This window comes from Diabrotica undecimpunctata, chromosome 2, assembly GCF_040954645.1.
Source record: "Diabrotica undecimpunctata isolate CICGRU chromosome 2, icDiaUnde3, whole genome shotgun sequence".
Lineage (NCBI taxonomy): Eukaryota > Metazoa > Arthropoda > Insecta > Coleoptera > Chrysomelidae > Diabrotica > Diabrotica undecimpunctata.
The window spans coordinates 130,634,741-130,656,302 of NC_092804.1; the positions used below are offsets into that span (position 1 = coordinate 130,634,741).

At 30.7% G+C, this 21,562-nt stretch overlaps 1 protein-coding gene across 1 annotated transcript in view; it reads left to right on the plus strand.

The window, feature by feature from the left end:
* The window catches only part of LOC140434877 (uncharacterized), a 309,793-nt gene that overhangs the window by 39,431 nt on the left and 248,800 nt on the right, over positions 1–21,562 (plus strand). Inside the window, exons 5-6 of the mRNA XM_072523474.1 lie at positions 1,939–2,152; positions 5,910–6,054. Of these exons, the coding sequence (XP_072379575.1) occupies positions 1,939–2,152; positions 5,910–6,054 (359 nt within the window). The remainder of the gene's footprint in view (positions 1–1,938; positions 2,153–5,909; positions 6,055–21,562) is intronic.

Sequence of the window (21,562 nt, forward strand, 5' to 3'; positions counted from 1 at the left end):
TATAGAATCACCCGAAAATATATTAACGGATGAAAATTCCGCAGTACAGAAACCAACGTGTAGTAAAAATCTACTAACAACTCAGACAGATGATTCCCAGAATAAGATTCAACCCTTCTCATCGAAACCTACTCGAAATGAAGCTCCTAGGGTTACTCTTTCAAATGAAACTCCTTCTACAGGCAGAACAAACAGAAAACGCAATTCTGAGTCCTCCACATCTGTGAAAGATATGATCAGTTATTTTGAGAGCAAAAAGAGAGTAGTGCATGATGCTACCGATCAACTGTTTTTGGCTCATGCTTCTACGGTAAAATATTTCTCTCCTAGAAGGCAAATTGAAACAAAAATGAAGATTTATCATGGAGCAGGAGTTGCTTCAATTGGAGGAAAGTTCTTTGAATAGCCATCAATCTAGAGCTGAAAGTACAGACACCTATCAAAACCCCTCTTCCGTTGGAAGTATTTCGGTTGTATCCCTACCTTCACCAAATGACACTGCATTACCTAAACAATCGAATACTTCTGGGTTCTATGAAGTGAATTGTGAAAATAATTATGTTACACTACACAACTTGGCGCAGAGTTGCAACCAAGCAGCTTCTCATAATCCATCAGTTTCCAACTATGTCAATTCTTTTGACCCTTACAATACATAAAGTATATTTTAGAGTTATTTTGATCCTTATTCTCTTTTACTGTAGTAAATTAATGATATAAACAATGCCTGCAGTTTTTTTTCAGTTTCTTACCTTAATGTTATGGCCAACCGTTCTTCGGGAGAAATAGCTTCTCGGAAATTCGTGTCTGATTTTCTAATATCATTTTCTACAAGGTGCAACAGTTCATCGAAACAATCTATTGTCATTCTAAAATAAATGTAGCATCTTTTATCGTCTTTTCGTAATTGAGGCATCAGCGTGTGATATTCCCCACATTTCAGTCTTTCTAGATTGATATCATGAACCCATTTTCTTCTTTTCCTAAGATTAAATTCATAATATAGTCCATATTGTTGTTTTAGGATAACTATAGATAATAATTTTACCTTGAATTGTCGTCCTCCATTGCTAACATTACAAGAGCTTCTTCTTCATCTGATGATGTATACATTTTTGTGAAGAATTGAGATCACTGAGTAGTATTCTTTGTTTTTCATTGTCACCAACTCTTCTCAATACTAGACACATACGAGTATGACGCGAATATATTCGCTTCAATATGAAGTTCTTTACGAATTCCGTCAGGAATTCGACTGCGAACTTTCCGTCACGAATCCGCTGCGAATAATTCGCGTTGGTTTGGGGGAGCCTTTACTTGTAGATCCGTCAATTAAGATTTTACTGTAAAAAAGCATAGATAATATACTGTTATTGTACGAGGGAAGGCGCTGTGAAAATGATTATTGAAAATTGGGTCGCAAATGGTAAAACGTTTAGAATCGTTGATTAAATGTATTCTTTTTGGTAAATTAATAAATTATCAGTCACATCAGTGGCGTGCGATGCGCAACTACGTTCCTGTAAAATATATGTGTTTTATGTTTACATGGTATAAAAATACTCATTGTTTTAATTTTGTAATGTTACACGTCATTATATATTTGATTCAAATGTAAATAAAACCGAAAATAAATAATTATTGTTGATACATATGTACTAAAAGAATTTTTTTTCGTACACCACTGACATCTGGCAAACGAGAATTGGCCATTTCTATTAGCTCCTTTGGACGCAATTATTTATTCATAGGTTCCATATTCTTTGGTATATTATATCGATGTATAAGTATGTTGCAATGAAATTAATATTTAAAAAATTGTAAACAATAAATTAGGTTATTTATGTCAGTCTGTGCTAGTGTCTAAAAGCACAATCCGCGGTATTTTTATTCCAGAGGCTCTAGTATTTTCGATAATACAATTTAATTTTATTCTAGTGCACCTTTGAAATCGAGAAAGAAACACCTATCCCCATTATAAAAGGCGGATTAGAGTTAACTTGGGAAATAAATAAAGACATCATTTTGGATGGAAGTGACTCCATAGATACCGAATCTCCAGCTAATTCTACTGGAAATCTTGAATACAAATGGAGCTGCACAGTAAATAAAGAGACGTTGTCGAAATTTTGTAAAGGAAATCTCAGAGAAGGTTTGTATAGGACTAATTTAGAATCGTATTATATTATATATATATATATATATATATATATATATATATATATATATATATATATATATATATATATATATATATATAATATATATATATATATATATATATATATATATATATATATGTAAATACTTTTTTCTTTTTGGGTGTGGTAGTCAATAAAAAATAGAGCTTTGCTAAGGCGTACTATTTATTCTGAATCCAAGCTTTCGGTGGTTTTTTGCCACCTTTATCAAGGTCTACAAAGAAAATTACTATGTTGTAACAAACTGAATGGTGCCAAAAAGGCTGTAAAAAACTATAAAAAACTTACCCGAATGTAAGATTCGTGGCATAAACAACAACGTTAAATAACATGATAAAACTGAGGTTGCAACTAAACTTAAAAATGTTTTTTGTTGTAACATTTTTAAGTTTAGTTGCAACCTCAGTTTTATCATGTTATTTAACGTTGTTGTTTAAGCCACGAATCTTACATTCGGGTAAGTTTTTTATAGTTTTTTACAGCCTTTTTGGCACCATTCAGTTTGTTACAACATAGTAATTTTCTTTGTAGACCTTGATAAAGGTGGCAAAAAACCACCGAAAGCTTGGATTCAGAATAAATAGTACGCCTTAGCAAAGCTCTATTTTTTATTGACTACCACACCCAAAAAGAAAAAAGTATTTACATATATTTTTTCCAAACTAGTCAAAAAACTTTGGACTACTTTTTCTTATATATATATATATATATATATATATATATATATATATATATATATATATATATATGTATACCGTTTGTAGGACAGTAAGGGCGAATTAAAATGACATGAAAGAAAACTCTCCCCCATCAACCCTCTAGGCTCCATCCACCACAACCAAAAAAGTTTAAATTGTAAACCCCTACTTGTGATACATCATTGAAAGACCAAAAATAATGCTATTCAATGGTATAAATAATAATTATACAGGGTGGAGCAATAATTGTAAAACTTTGGCTTAAATGAAAAATTTAACGAAGTTTCTGTTGATTCTGTTAATGACACTGTATAAATGTTGTTTAGTAATTACACAGGGTGTTAATATCACCCAGCTTACTATAACTTTTGTGTTTGTAATGCTATCTTCCGAACTTTTATTTTAAATAATAAGTGCTCTTCGGACTTTTTTGCCATTTTTGCAAAACAAGTTGAAAATATCTGTTTTTTGGGCTCAATAATTTTTGTTTTATTTGAGAATTTCAAATGTCATTTTTCATTATTTGTACGATCGGTACTGTCATTTAGCTGTAGTTGTCACGATGGTTTATAATATACCTGAACGCGTGGATGTCATTTTCATATTTGGCTCCCAGAACCAGTGTTATTTACGAACAGCTCAAATATTTTATGAATGTCATCTGGACAAAATCGTAAGTCACGTGTACGTTTGCGATTTAGTTGAAAAGTTTAAATAAAAAATGCAAGGAGTAGAATAGGAAAAAACAAATAGAAACACCGAATTATTTTGTAACAATAATAAAGAACAAATTAAAAAATACATTTTTATGGAATAGAGAATAAAGAGGAAATAGTTATAATAGAGGACTATAAATATAAGCAGATATGGGCAGATCACTATAAAGAACTCGACGGAGTAATATACCAGAGAAGAAACAAACCAGGAAATGGAAACAGAGGACAAAGGAGAAGCAGACAAAACACACATCGAAAGCTCAAAAAAGTCAACAATAGAGGAATTGAGGGAAGTAATATAGAGGATCAAAAATGGAAAAGTTCCTGGTAAAAACGAATATAACATGAAACTTAAAATACGGAAAAAGAAAGCAGAGGGAAAATACTAATACTATTGAAAAATATATGGAAAGAAGAGAAGATATTAGCGAACTGACAGATAATACAGGGAATAGCAGTACATAAAAAGAGGCACTAACAAATTTGTAAAAGGTATAGAGAAATAACATGACACTATGACATTAATAATACGAAAAAGGTTGTAAAAAGTTACAAAAAACAGAGTAATAAAATGCCATTGTGGATATACAGCAGAACGATCAACAATTAGAAAGAATATATGCAACTTTCGGGGTTGTTTAATTAAACAAAATTTTTAATATAATAAAATAAATTTTTTAATTTTAATTTTTAATTTTTTAAACATCACTTTCTTATTGATTTTTCATTTTATCTTTCATTTCATTTCATATCATTTTAAGTATTTTGATTATTATGTACTAAACACATTCTTTCGTCAACTTGCATATATAGGATCCTGGATACAAACATTTTTCTACTATTTTAATATATTTTTTTACCTTATTTGTAATACGTCAGAGGTGTTAAATTGTCATTAGTTTAAATTTCAAAGTTCAACAACTAATAACTATTTTTAATATAATATTATACATGTATTTTAACACAGATTTTTTTTTTAATTGGGTTAGAAGATATTTGGGAAATTGTTTGCTTGCATTAGTAATTAACGTTAATTTAAACACCATTTATGGCTAAATCGTAGTTATGGCCTTTAACCCTAGAATACTAACGTTTCTTTAACAATCGTAAATGCTAACTCTACGTAAATTTTACGTACTCATTGATTTAGGTCTAGTATTTTCTTTTTATTTCATATCTAATTTATCTATCAAGAGAAGTTTATTTATGAACGATACAAATAAAAAACATTGAAATATTAATAATCCAAACATAAACAACATAAAATATATACTTCTAACACAGAACAGAATCTTGTAGTAATATGTACACGATAAACTTTCAAATTCAAAAGCATGTAAAGACTCTCTTTGAGACTTCTTGATAAAGTTGGTACTGTTTGGAGTCTTATTTATTGTCACGGCTTCGTTAATTGTTCATAAAGTTTCAGCATAAAACTTAATCTTGATAATGGCTTCTGTTTGTTTTTAGTTGCATTGTGATGGCAGATTACAAAAGCGCTTACTCCTGCAATATTCATCATATTGTAAAATATGCATAGCGGCCACCTTCTAGTCTTCCTATTATAGCAAATGTTTTGAGACATTTGCTCAAACGTATCTACAGCCCCTTTAGTTGAATTATATGTATGGGTTATTTTGGATTTGTTGTTGTTGTTTCATAATTAATGTTTTCATCTTACACAAACATACTTGAACCACACTTTCAAGTTTAGTTATCGAGCAATTCAGGGGGTATTTCTCCTTTATTTTTTCGGAGTGTTCCGACCACTGTCAACTTGTAAGAGGATGATAATAATTTATTCGCAAGAGGGATGCTGAAAAACCAGTTATCCATTGTCACATTACGTCTACTTTCATGTAAAGGTCTCGTCAGGCTTGTGACAAAATGTTCTGCTAAAGGAATGCCGTGGGCATTGCAAACCATAAGTATTTTTATGCCGTATTTATTAGGTTTGTTTGGCATATACATTGGAATTGGACACCTGCCACGAAATCCTAGGAGTTGTTCGTCGATTGTCACATATTATAAACTAGCTTTATAATTTTCGACACAGTTTTCAATAAACAAGTTCCAAATTTTAGATATTGTAGCAAAACTACTTTTGCTGTCAGATTAAAATCGGTACGTAAAATTTACGTACGTTAGTACTCTAGGGTTAAAAACCTAATAAACACTCCTTGTGGGAATGTGACACAAAACATTTTCTAATAAAGCAATGCATTAATATTTATACTTAAATTTTTTTTTGTCCCTTACCGATAATGTTTTTTAATACAGATATATTTTTTTAGAACCAGTAATAGTAATACCAGCTCAATACGTTGTTGAAGGTGTAGAATACACTGTTAAACTTGAAGTAAAGGGCAGTCAATCTGATTGGGAAGAAACCAGTCAAAAAATTTATGTTTTCTCAGGAGCTGCTACTATAGAAATTGTGTAAGTTATAAGATGTTCCTATGTAGTTGCCCAAAGTGCATTATAATTTATTTTATATAGTTATAGAGCATAGATTCTTTATACTATATTCATAAGTTCGAACTGTAAATTTTTCTAAATAATTTTATGCTGTTGAAAAAATTTTAATAATTCAATTCAATAATTATTTCGATATACATGGGCTATCACATAGAATATAATTTATGGTCCAAATGGTATCTTATTAAAATAACAATTTTTGGGTGTAAAGCATATACACTTAATTTTTAGCATACATCGCTCCAAAATATCACTACAAACGATAATTTCACTATGCGTGAGTTGTAAAATGTGGGCTTAACTTTTCATTAATCAAAATATGAAAAAAAAGTGGTACAGTAGGTGGTACTGTAGACTAGTAATCCAGTAAAATAAGGCAAAAAACGGGGCAAACCTCGGAATAAAAGATAATAAGCTGAAAAATTGCATACGTCTTTATTTTGATGGTATAAAACTTACCTCAAAAGTCTCATATAATCACGTGTCCGCGACTTAAGATATTAAAGGTCAAAGGTCACGAAAATGAGTTTTCTGCAAATATGTCGTTTCCCTTACACTTTATAACATTTAAGGTGGTAAGAAAAATTGTAGAATGGAAAATTCTCTTCAATTTTTGTCTTAAGTACTTTTATGTACCTTCAACCCTTCTTAAGATAGAGCGCAAAGAGTGGGGGACCGCTTACCTGTGTATACGGTAACGCGAAGTCAGCCAGTAGGATTCAATAAATAATAAGTTATATAGTTAGTTATTCACTTAAAATACTATTATTATCATTAAATTTTTATTATTTATTATTTAATAAACTATATTTATAGATATTAATTATAAAATATATATTTTTTATATAATATTTATTTTATTTTTAACAAACATACAATATTAAATAAAATACTTTTCGTCCATATTACTACGAATATTATATCTCGAAATACAAATCTCTTGTACGGCGGTTGCTGTTTCTGCGAAGCTGTAGCAGATGCTCCTTTGTTATGTATGACCTAACCGGTTTTTTTTAATATGACTTTCTACACACCGTGGCGAAGTAGTTTGGGACTTCTATGTATATACGCACAATAGCGGTGGAGGGATATTTCACTTGATGATGGGAATGGTAGGGTAGAGCTATTTCTCTGCTTTAGTATTTCTTTACCGAAAAAAAATTATTTTATCGTTCAGTTGAAAACGACATCTTAGCATCGACAGACGTATAATTTTAAGTGAATATTTTTAATTGCAATGGCTGATTTGTATTATATTTGTAACAAGTTAATATCAGAAGGTGTCTCTGTGAGTGTTGTGCGTGGCTTACAAACATTAAAAACTGCAAGTATTGAAAGAAATGACGGTCATATAAATTATTTAAATACTACAACATATATTATCGATGGAGGATTTCTTTTGCACGGCGTTGTATGGAATAAAGATACTTTCTGTAATATTTTACATAAATAGGTCAGATATTTACAAACACATTATGGCTCAAGTATCGTTGTTGTATTTGATGGTTACTCAGACTACACTAAGAACATTAAAGCAATGGAACAACTAAGAAGAACTGCCGGTATTTCAAAATCTTACGAACTCCGTTTTGATGAAACAATGAATGTGCCTATCAGCCAAGAACAATTTTTATCGAACACATCTAATAAAAAAATCTTTATAGACATGCTTATCGACAAATTAAAAGCTGTTAATATCACTACAAAACAAGCCAGAGATGATGCTGATGTTCTCATTGTAGAAACAGCTATTGCAGAGTCTGAACATGTAGGAAAAACTTCCGTCATTGTAGGAGAAGATATTGATTTGCTAGTTATCTTGATAGGACGAGCTCGGAATAGATATAGGACGGAATAGTATTTTAAGTGAATAATTAACTATATAACTTATTATTTATTGAATCCTACTGGCTGACTTCGCGTTACCGTATACACAGGTAAGCGGTCCCCCACTCTTTGCGCTCTATCTTAAGAAGGGTTGAAGGTACATAAATGTACCTCAGACAAAAATTGAAGAGAATTTTCCATTCTACAATTTTTCTTACCACCTTAAATGTCATAAAGTGTAAGGGAAACGAGATATTTGCTGAAAACTCATTTTCGTGACCTTTGACCTTAAATATCTTAAGTCGCGGACACGTGATTATATAAGACTTTTCAGGTAAGTTTTATGCCATCAAAATAAAGACGTATGCAAATTTTCAGCTTATTATCTTTCATTCCGAGGTTGCATCCTTATTTTACCGGACTATAGCGCGAAACTTTATACTATGTTTCTGTATTTACAAATTTAAAAAAAATTAATTAACATTTCAAAAATCAAAATAACAAATTATGGACAGTTTTGACATTTTGTATACCTAATGGCCAACCCCTTGTTAGGTATGTGTATGAAATTATATTCATATGAAATTATGAATATATAAATAAATGTCGTTTGATAGTAAATTAAATTAAAAAAATAATAAGTTATATAAAAAAGTGGAACAGTACGCCGTACAGCAGATTAGGGTGAAGCTTTATACTACACTCATGGACAAAAATATCGAATATTTTGGAATTTTCTAATTTTTGTATATTCAAAATAAATTATGGTCAATCATGTCGTTTATTGTAAAATAGAAGTTTATTTTAACAATGTTTAATGAACAATTTTAAGTTTTTATGCGGAGAAAATTGCGAAAAAAATAAATGTTTAATATTAGGTAAATAAAGTTATTTTAATCTAAACTTAAATGATAATTTAAATTGCTTAAACAAGTCGTTTTCACTTAATGAAATGCATTATCAGTAACGAGTATTCCTCCTCTAGCTCTTATTACTGCTTGCATCTCTCTTAGCATGCTTGCAAGTAAATTTTGGACATATCCTTGAGAAATTACATTCCATTCATCCTGTGCAGCAAGCCGAAGCAGCTCTATCCTATTTGGAACGGGATTTCTTTGTCGTATGCTGCGTTTAAGGTGATCTCACATGTGCTCTATTGGATTTAAATCCGGGCTAAACGGTGGCCAATCCAAACTTCGAATTTGAAACTCATCAAGATAATTACTCACTATGGCAGCACCATGTAGTCGAACATTATCGTGCATTAACGTGAAACTTTCATATCCAATGTAACCAACATATGACAAAACATAATCTTACAGGATGTTTTAAACGTCAAGAATCACCAGTCATCCGTCCAAACACTTTCACAAGTGCGGTACGTACCTCCCAACTAATACCTTTCCAAAGAATTATGCCAGCAACTCAAAAACTAACAGTCTGGGCGAGACTGCAGCTGGCGAATTGTTCTCCAACTCTTTTGTAGAGGGAGATTTGACCATCTGGCTTCCATAATAGGATTCTGGTCTCATCAGTGAAAAGAACGTTTTTCCAGTTGTCGATATTCCACTAAATATGTGTTCTTGCAAATTCGAAACGACGAGCTTTATGATTTTGGAGGAGACGCGGATTTTGGAGGAGATTTGACCATCTGGCTTCCATAATAGGATTCTGGTCTCATCAGTGAAAAGAACGTTTTTCCAGTTGTCGATATTCCACTAAATATGTGTTCTTGCAAATTCGAAACGACGAGCTTTATGATTTTGGAGGAGACGCGGAACTTTGGCGGGGCGTCTGGTCTTTAAGTTTGCTTCTTTTGATCTTCGTCTAACTATTTGTGAACTCACATTAACTTGTCTAACATTTAATAGCTCATTTCTGAAGTGGTGCATCGATCTCACTGAACGATTCCGTGTAGAATTAAGAACCAAAAAACGGTCAATAATTGCGGTTGTGCACCTTGGGCGTCCTTGACCAGTCCTTCGTATAAAATTTCCTGTTTCGCGGTATCTTTTTAGAGTATTCGAAACTATAGATTCAGTTCTGCTGAGACGTCGTGCGATATCTTTTTCTACATATCCTTCCTCGTACAAAATTAAAATATGTGCTACTTGAACTTCATCGGAATGTCGAATTGATGGGATACTTGTTTTAAACTTGGTTAAATCCAGGCAGTATTTAATTAAACCTAATAAATTAAACTAAAAATAACCGAATAAGTTAAGATTAAGATTTTTCCTTTATGTGAAGAAGGTTTTTTACGATGAAATGTACGAATGACACTAAACACTAAATAAACGTCAAAATAAACATCAAAATATCGTAAACCAGTTGAGTACATCAGCCTACTACATGAGTATTATCAGTAATCTAAAATTATTTTGAAATAATAGTGACCACAAAAAAAATTTGGAAAATTCCAAAATATTCGATATTTTTGTCCATAAGTGTATATTTTTTATATTTTTAAAATATAAATAATATATTTAAAATTAAATAAAGTTTTTATGTATTCATTTTTTGTATTTTAAAAAAATTCGTTAAATGAAGTAAATTTATTTATTATATAAACTAAATATATAAAAAAGTAGTTATTGTATTTATATAAAATTATCTTAAAACGAGAATTATAAATATTTTAAACAGATGGTTCAATGTTGTTATTAATCAGGTAACATGTGTTAGTCCAGTTACTGTGGCATTTCCCTTTAAATTTTTTATAACTGCACCGATTTATCTGAAATTTTTACAGTGGGTAGTAAATTACTCAAAAAACATAAGTTATATGGTGCCGATATGTGCTTCTACCCCTGGGGTGGTTGGCACCCCATCTAGGGGGTTGAACTTTTTACACTCAAAATAACCCCGGAAATTGATAGAGAATCAAATTTTAAACAAAAAATGTCATATAAATTTAAATGTCGCTAAATCAATACTTTTTGAGTTATACGCACTCGAAAAAGTAAACTTTTCGCAAAAAAAACATGTTTTCCAATGATTTTGTACGAATAACTCAAAAACAAAGCGTTTTATTGAAAAATCTATAATGAACAAAAATAAAGCTTATAAAAAGACAAAGAGATTGTTTTTTTATTAAGTTTTATAAGTACAATACTAAGCGATTTATAATTGTTTGAAGATGACTTTTTATTTTTGGGATACTATACTCAATGCATTTAACATCAAATATCGGAAAATGGACATCTTTTTTGATAAAAACTCATACAACACTTTTTAAAGAGCTAGAAAAAACCTTTAAAATGAGCTATATTAAAAGCCATTTCGATTAAAACAAAGCGAAATACGAAAGAAAGAATTTGAATTACTCTAGCGTTTAAAAAAAAACGAGAAGTAACACTATTTCGATCAGAATTGAAATTAAACGTATATCTTCTACAATTCATTTTTTTAGTGTTATTTATAAGTTTTAAAAGTTTTTCCTGTTTAAAATGCGTATTTTTTGAAAAAATCATGTTTAAATTAAAAAATCTTTTTTTTTAATTATCTAAAAATTTACATTTTTTCAAAATAAATCTAAAACTATACGAGATACGTGAAAAATGGTTCTATACCAAAATGTAGTTTTTTTCTTAACAAAAAATTGGTTTTTTTTATTTTTGTTGTAGCTCGAAAAATAATAGAGATATAGCCAATTGAAGTTTGAGATACAGCGGCTGACACACCTGTAATCAGCACTTTGGCCCTTTACTATTTAAAAAGAAAGAATTTTAACATATTTTAATCTACTTAGTGTTGTAACTTTTGAAATTACCTTCAAAATATTTTTGTAATGGACACTGTAGCTTAAAAATTATCTGAGTTATTCCAAAAAAATTTTGGAGCATGTTATTTATATTTTGGAGCATCAACTTATTTTCTGTATATATAAATGCTTTATTCAAGTATATTCGAAAAACGTAACAGACACACTAACACTCACACAAATATGTATATAATACATACATACATACATATATATATATATATATATATATATATATATATATATATATATATATATATATATATATATATATATATATATATATATATATAACGAACACAGAGAAGCGACACTCCTTTGAAGTTGCGTGTGCAAACCGCCAATGAGTGCCAATGACAGGAGTACTTCAGATCTCGAAGACATTTTAGAAGCTGGGAGATACTGTACAATTTTGCTGTATGGCCTTGCCAAAGACACTTACATGAACAAAATAAATAAGGTCGAAGATTATTTATCATTACTTGAACAAATGCGATACGAATCCTTTATTAAAGCCACAACTAAAAATAGTGCAGTTAAATTATCATCTCTTGTCCCAACTGTAAGTGCCCTGGATGAGCATATCAAAAGAGTTTATTTACAAACTCAGATATGGCTTGGAAACAAAGACATTGATATAACGGATTGGGGATGGTTCAAGAGTGATGATATTTTACAACCAATAAAAATGAAAAGTTTACCTGCACCAGAAGAACTATTGAAGATGATTTTTTGCAATTGCAAAAAGGGTTGCGGCTCAGCGTGTGGCTGTCGTAGACTAGGTCTATTTTGCAATGCTACGTGTGGAACATGCTCTGGCGACAATTGTCAAAACTGCCCTGCAATAGACGAAGAGGTGGAGTTAGAAGACGACGAGAATGACGTTTCAGACAATGAATAATTTGATATATTGTAAATAATTTTTATTTTTGTAAATATATTTTGTATACTTTCTAATGTAAAGTATTTTCATGCATAATTTTTTACAATAAAAACATCATGAGTATACTTAATTTTTTTATTTAGACATTTACCAAAGCATAGAGGTGGTTTTTAAGGGTTGAAAATAAGCAACCAATCAAAAAATGTTTTATTGATAAGAACGGAATTTTTGAATATAAATCTACATTAAAAATTTTGAAGTTGTTTAAAAAGATTTTTTTATATATTTTGACATAGGGGGTAGTTTTAAGGGTTGAAGTGTTGCAATCAACCAAAATTATTTTATATAAGCAGAGAATTACATTGTAGATGATATAAATGCACTACAAAAGCGTTTGAACCTGTTAAACGATTTTTTTCAATTATTTTTATTAAAAGGGGTGGTTTTTAATATTATTTAAGGGTTGAGAATGTACACAATATCCATTATTATAATTGACAATATTTCAATTACCTAATTTAACACGATTTAAATCCATAAAATGCCTTAATATAAATTGTTTTCATTATTTTCAATAGGGGGTGATTTCACCTCTTAAAAATAAAAAGCTCACCTAGCGCATATATAACTTTTGAAGGGGGAGGTAAGATAAGCCTAATTCCAACTTGTCCCCCACAGGAGTATGTAAGTTTTATTAAATTTTGACAACCGTTACGAATCGAATCTTTTAGTGACAGATATTCTTTTAATGTTTTACTTCTTATTTAATGTCTATATTGTGTAAGTTATTTTATATGCAGTTTTGATCGAGAGTAGTGAATTGATGTCAACAACCACTATTCTATGACGCTACCTGTAACGAAGCCTTCTCATGACGTTCGCCTTAGCATTCTACTGTAGAGAAAAATAGTAATACAACTCCAGTATAGAAGCTTCACTTCAAAAATTCAAAACATTCGATATTTTTCGTTCTTTTTTCGCATATAACTCAAGAACTATTGGTTTCCGAATAATTTTGTATCTAATATAAAAGTTTTCTAATTAAATTTTACAATGCTAGTCTCAAATCTTAAAAATGATTATTATTTTTATTATAGACAATGCTAGTTTCAAATCTTAAGAGTTATTATTATAATTAAAATGGACTAAAAACACAAATAAAAACAGTTAAAAAAACTTTTTGGAGTGCATTTCCCATACTAAAATCAAACTTGGGTCAAATCAGACTTAAAATTACATTGTATTCCAATATAGAGTTATTATTCCACTTTAAGCTTTTCACAGTTAGGTGGAGTATCTTATTAGTACTAAAGAAGGCCTTTCCGGAAGACTGAAAAATCTTAATACTATATAAATTTTGCAGCTTTGAAAGAAATCCCTTCAACTGTAAATTGTACTTAGATTGTAGTAGATAACTGATTTTTGTTGCATAGTTATTTGGCCTTAAACGTGAACTTTCGAAAACATATTTAACGAGTATATCAGTTATGTGGAATACACAGTGGTGAATAACATGTGAAACAATCAGTTATAAGTATTCCACCCCCAAGGTAAAAGCACACCTCGACATAGGGTAGATTTAGAAGTTAGCAAATAGAAGGTAATTTTAAAATCTCATCAAAATCGATACGTGTTGATAGAACGTGTTGTGATTTTCCAACGTTATGGTAAAAATTAAGTTTTCGTAAATTTTTAGAAATTACGTTAAAATTTTGGCGGGAGCGCTTTTATCGATTTCAGTTTTGGCGAGAGCGTCAGTGAAATTTGTAGAAATTCTAAAATACACGCCCCCTAAATGTAAAGTGTTTCAAAAGGGAATATTCTTACTGAACATATACTTATATATAAGCGTAGTATTTTATTTATTTTCCAATTTTATTTTGCAGCATATTTACGTCATAAATTTAATATTTTAATCGTAACATCTATACATACAGGGTGGCCGTACGAAAACAAACCAGAGTTATTATCACAAACTACGACAACCTTTTTTAAAATCCCAGCAACAGATCAATTCTTAATTAAAGGTAAAGACATTTTTTCAATGTTTTCAATCATTTTACTTTCACTCCTAAGTCAGGATAAGAATCACTCCAATATTTTCTCCCCATCTTAATGGGGGTCAAATAAGATATCGTTTGAAAATCCAGTTTTAAATTCGGTACAGTTATTTATTTAATTTATTAAAAAAAATGAATTAAATTTTGTTATCCAAAGCATTTGCGGAGTTATTCATAATCATTTGTTGACAATTCGTTAACATAAATGTTAAATTATTATATATATATATATATATATATATATATATATATATATATATATATATATATTGTTATGGATCAGTTTATCGATCAGAAATAGAATAAAGAGTTTTTTTATTATTTTAATATACCGCGGGCATATAAGTTAAAATACAACCCTGTACTTATTTGAAATAGACCATAAGAGAAAACATTGTTCCGTGAAAGACTGAGTGAATACTGAAAGGACAATGGAACCCGTATAATTATAGATTTAAGGAATAAACTTTGTAATTGTATTTTGCGGTGGACATTTTTCGAAAGTAAATAAGAATTAGATTTAGATATGAGATAACAAGAATTTGGAAACTTATTTCTGTTGAAAAAGGTAAAATTGTTAATGGTTTCTGAAAAGTAATTTGAGTGAAAGTAGTTAATTTGTTTTAAATATCATGTTGGAAATTTTCTAAATCGAAAATAAGTGGGAAAGATGAATGCTTATGATTGGTTAAAAAGGAATGGTGGAAATGAGAGAGTTGAGAAGGTTGTCTGGGAGAGATTAAAAGAATTATTATGTTACCGGCAGACCAGAAATGAAGACGTGTTTTCGTGTAGTCAATCTGAGTACCAGTGTTTTCGTTTGTTAGTGAAAAAGGTGGAAGCTGAGAGCAGATCAAAATCGAGAAGATTAATACCTCTTTTGAGTCTGCATAGTCCACGAGATATAATTGAAAAAGAAAGGAGAATTTGTGAGTAAAGAGTACCGGTCAAAAGAGGATTGGGCTTGTGTTTTTTCGGAGGAGTAGTTTGCTGGTATGCGGTTTGGATCGATGCTGAGAACGGGAAAGATTTGATGGTAGCCGGACATAATCAATCAAGGAAAGAACTGTGGTTTGATCGAGAGGAGACATCATTGGTGTAAAAAAATAAAGGTCAGTCAAATAATTTGAATGAAAGAAAAATCTAAGATATTCTAAAGATAAAATCAAATATAAGCATACGAACTAAGATTCCAAGTTTCAAAGAGTTATTTTTTTTGTGAATAAATTATATTTTTATATGGTCATTTTTTTTAGTAGATATTATTATAAAACAGATCAATAGATAGTTTGTAATTAAAATTAAATTTAGAGTATAGGAGTTTGTTGGGAAAGATAATTGCCCACAAAAGTTATTTATTAATATTCAACGTATTGCTTATTGAAAATAAATAATAATTTGTGTGCATATTTATGTTGTTTTAATGTTAGTTCCGTTTCCTGTTCTATCCCGATTATGAGCAACTAGGAGATACTGAACCCACTAGAAGAGATATATAAAGTAAACTGATTAAAGTAAAATTAAAAAGGCACCCTGAGAAATTTTAATAGTAATTGATTTGTATGATTCTACATAAATTAGTGAATTAATTAATTAAATAATTGGATTAATTAAATTAGTGTTAATTAATAATAAAACATCATAAAGCAGATCACAATAATATATATATATATATATATATATATATATATATATATATATATATATATATATATATATATCTTAACGAATTCTCTCAAAAAGTCCCATGGAATTTTGACAATATACAGACCATTTATAACAAAAGTAAATTAATCGGAGAAAAAAATATTAAAGTGAAGCTGTGGATCGGTCACTGCTGATTATTTCACAAAACTGTAATCTGCTCGGCAGTCATAACCATCTCCATTAACTTCCTGTACTAAGTGTATTTTATATGGATGGAATTTTTTCTTCTTTAAAGTTACTTGGGCTCTAGTTCAGTTGATTCCAGATACAGCTGCTATTGCGTCCTACTTAACATGGAATCTAGGTGAATATGTCCTAATACTGTAACTTCTTTAGGTTCATTAACTACAGACCCTTTAGTTTTTCGTTTTTTTACTCATATTCCCAGCTTTCCCAGGAGTTTTTTTTACCAACCACAAAACCTATCTACTTTCTACTGTCGTATTTTTATTGCTATTTTTTAATTAAGTGGGTGAGTTAAATTGGCACATTTATTGTTTATAAAATACAACGAAATGCTTTACCCTTTTTGCAATGGAAAAATAGTAATAAACTTTTTTAAATGCCACAAATTAATGCTTTAAAGAGAAAAACAAAAGCTGACCAAAGAAAGAAACTAAAATCTAAACCATTGCCATACTAAATCAACTAATTAAGCTGTTAAATACCATTTAAAATTTAAAATTCTTTTTAACCCTTAAGTTCCTGAATTTTAACTTGTTTCTAAAGTTTTATTTTTGTGATTTTGATGTACATAGAAGAAGGTTTTAAAACAAAATTCATACACTTTTTTTTCACGAAATCATTGCCCATGTCACGTTTTGAGTCCCAGTAGTGCTTTCTAGCTGGCTTATGGTTGTATCCACTCAAAATTAGAATAGCAAGAGCAAACTTTACCTCTTCTCTAGTGATATTTGGGTCTTGGGCGTTTTTAAAAAAGCATACTTTCTAGACCCATCTGTAATATGGGAAATTATATTTTCATCCCAGAAGTTTTCAAAAATTTCAACTGGGGAAAGGTTTGAGAAATATGAAAAATTAGCGGAAGAAAAAGCTGCGATTTAACTTATCAAATCACCATTGGTCCAGAAAAACTTCATCTTTTCCTACTTGTTTTTTAACTTTTGCTGATGATCTGGAAGGCCTAGCCTCGTCGATTTCATTATATATTTCGGAATCTCTTTCACTATTTCGTAAAATAAGTTTAACAGGTGCCCTAATAATTCTCCCGGACAACCTATATAAATCATAATCTTCCTCGTTACCAGACTCCTCGTCTGTAAGCACATTCTGGGGGTTCAGTATATATAGCATCAACGTCTAAAGATTCATCGGCATCAATCATCTTTAGCGTTTCTTGAAGAGCAAACCCCTTTCTGAAAAAAAATACGTTACAATTCTAAAAGTTCATATTTTTGCTCGCATACGTTCCTAGCGTTACATATATGTAACACCAAAATAAAAGGAATAATTTACAAAACTAGGAAAAAATTTCTAAAAATTTATAATATCAATAAGAAAAGACATTAGTTTAAGCTTAATTGAAAATACTTTATACAAAAGATAATAACAAAAAAATAGTAAAAATATACTTGCTCAAATTTGAGATCCATTTTTACTGAAAATAGTAAACACCGTCGTTTACCGTCGTAAACACTCAACTAAAAAAACAGGTTAGGTCAAATCGTTAAACCAAACGCATAGATAAATAATATAGTATATACAGACGAAACAAATGACCAAACGCTGAAAACTAATAAACAAATGTCATTTCAAAGTCATGCATCGCCATCTAGTTAACATTAGATTCACTTTCCAAATTTTAGGCTGATACATAATAGCAGAACTTCCATCCCCATTCATCCTCGTAGGAGATTTTAATGCTTACAGCACAATGTGGGGATCTAACACCACATTTGGCAGAGGAAAAATTATAGAAAACATAATTAGCAATGAAGATATATTTCTACTCAATACTGGTTGTAGCACCCACTTCAATATATCTTCAGGAACTTTCTCAAATATCGATCTCAGCCTTTGTGATCCAAAACTAGGTCCATCTCTAGCATGGTGTCCACTAGATAGTCTGTTCGATAGTGATCATTTCCCTATATTAATTTTAGACAATAAACCCAAATCGTACAACCCAATAAGTAAATGGCGTATTGCACAAGCGAACTGGATGAATTTCAGTCAAAACGTCCGAGATCAAGTCAATTCAATTAAATATGAATATAACATAGACCACTTAGTTGATCAGTTCACTAATTGCATAATTAACTCCGCTCAAAAATATATAGGAAAATATTCTCTTAAACCTACACGAAAATCAGTTCCTTGGTGGAATGACTCCAGTGCTGTAGCAGTTCGTGTATGCAAGAAAGCTCTAAATATAGACGAACAAGAACTAATGAAAATCTTATCAAGTTTAAATTAGCTAAAGCTAAATCAAAACGTATCATAAAGGAAAGCAAAAAGACTTCATGGAACCTTTATATCAATTCTATTTCTTCCGACACACCTCCAAGCCAAGTTTGGAACAAAATTAAATATATGAAAGGTCAAAGCACCGCCTACAAAATCCCCGCCTTAATTCATGACAACAAAATAGTGACTCAAAGTCAAAGTATTGCCAAGATCTTTGCGCGTCACTTTCAATCCAAAACGCTAAACCAAAATAAGTCTCCTTTACACTCTTTTAACATCGCAAGTGGTAAAACTAACGATATTTCCAACCCAATAAACCTACCCTTTTCTAAACAAGAATTGACTCTAGCCCTATCCCCTACAAAAAACTCAGCTGCTGGCCCTGATGACATCCCTTCAATTTTCCTCAAATATCTCCATGAAGAAACCATAAACAAATTGCTTGAGTTTGTTATGTATTAATAATACTCAGATTGGTTACAACTTAACGTTTATTCCAATACAATAACCAAACATGGCCATTCCCTAAAATCGACCAAAACTAAGGACTACTGAATGACAACTGTCACAACTACTTGGCCCTGTCTCTAGTTTCGTTCACGGTTACTAGTGACAGGGTGCTTACACATATATAATATTTCTCCCCCTTTTAACTACAACTTACAATAGATTTACTTAGTCTAAAAACCTAGCCGGTTTTCTCTTTACTCGCTCTGATCTACGTACAATATTTAATTGCGGTGTTTCCGCAATGTTATCCTTATTCACGTCACTATCTTTTATTTCCTCATATTCCTTAGATAACGTTGGTGTATTAAATGCACTATTGTCCGTATCATACGACTCACTAACGTCAGGAGCACTAAACTCGCGAATTACACCAGGTTCCTTCATGGATAGCTTGTCACTGTTTATCGAACTATCTATTTCAGGAATTGCACAAACATCAGAGGTAGAGTCATTCCCCCCCTTATAAATTTTTCTCATATGATCTACATGTACAAAACGAACATGATCATTTACCATCAAAATATAAGTAACAGGACTGACTCTTACCTTAACAATGCCTTTGGACTATTTATCCTTTTCCCCTCTTACATTTTTAACAAAAATCTCTTCCCCAATCTCAAATTCTTTAAATTTCAAAGGATCACTACCATTTCTAGTCAACCGTATAGTTTGTTCATCTTCAATTTTCTTATTTAAATTTGGTCTTAAAAGTGAAAATTTAGTTTTAGGTTTTTGTCGCAACATGATTTCTGCTGGAGACATTTGTGTGGTGCTATCTGGAATATTTCTATAATAGAATAAAAAATTGTCTAGTTTTTCTTGATTGGACAGAACATTGGACTTATCATCGTAAATTTGTTTTACAAAATTATTTTTAAAAGTTTGGATGCAGCGTTCTACTGTACCATTCGAGGCTGGGTGTAAAGGTGGAGATTTTGATACTTTCACACAAAATATTACAAATTCTTCCGAATTAAATGGCGGACCATTATCTGTATGAATTTCATCAGGCAATCCAAAAACTGCAAATGATTTTCTCAGACATGATATAACATTAGATGCATTAGTAGATTTAAGTATCCATGCATCAATCCATTTACTATGCGAATCTATTAAAATAAGAAAATTTTTATCATTTTTCTTAGCCAGATCTATATGAAGTCGCTGCCATTTTTTCCAGCACCAGGACCATGATGTCAAGGGAGCATTGGGTACATAATTAACATTTACTTGACAACATTCACATTCTTTTACAATTTTCTCAATATCCCTATTGATGTTATCCCAATAGACATATTGTCTAGCCAACATTTTCATCTTAACAATTCCGGGATGTTGGTCATGTAAAAGTCTTAAAACTTTTGCCTGCAATAGCCTAGGTATAACAACCCTGTTATTATACATGATACAATTTTGATCAACAATTTTGATCAGAATTCCTCTGAAACAACCTTAGGCCAACCTTGCCTAATAAACTCCCCAATTTTGTTTAAGACTTTATCTTTATTAGTTTCCCTAGCTATGTCTTTATATGACAAAGGTAACTCTTGAACCATTGAAAAATATTTTACTGTTTCCCCAGATTCTTGACTTGCTAGGGGTAACCGGGATAGTGCATCAGCATTTGCTAGCTTTCTACCTTCTCTATAATGCAATTTATAATCATACATTGATAATTGTACTGCCCAGCGTTGTACCCTTGCTACAGCTAAGGGAGGCAATGCTTTTGACGGCGATAAAATAGACTGCAATAGCTGATGATCATTGTACAAAGTAAAATGCGTTCCATATATATAATTATGAAACTTTTTTAATGCAAAAACAATGCTTAACGCTTCCTTCTCTAACTGACTATAATTAACCTCAGTTTTAGACAATGTTGCTGATACAAACATAACTGGTCTTTCGGTCCCATCAGGTAACTGATGACCTAACACAGCACCCAGCCATAATGGGATGCATCAGATGACACTATAATGGGTAATTTAGGATTAAAAGGCATAAGAACATTTGAACTAGTCAAAAATCGTTTACTATTTTCAAATGCTTTGTTTGCTTCTTTGGTCCATACCCAGTCTTTATTCTTCTCTAATAATTCATATAAAGGTTTCATTTTTTCAGCCAATTGTGGGATGAATTTTGAATAATAATGTAATAGGCCAAGATAAGATTGTAATTGTTGTCTATTAATTGGTTTTGGTGCATTTAATATTGCTTCAACTTTGTTATTACAGGGTTCAATTCCTTTTTCTGATATTAAATGGCCTAAAAATGTTACATTTTTAACAAAAA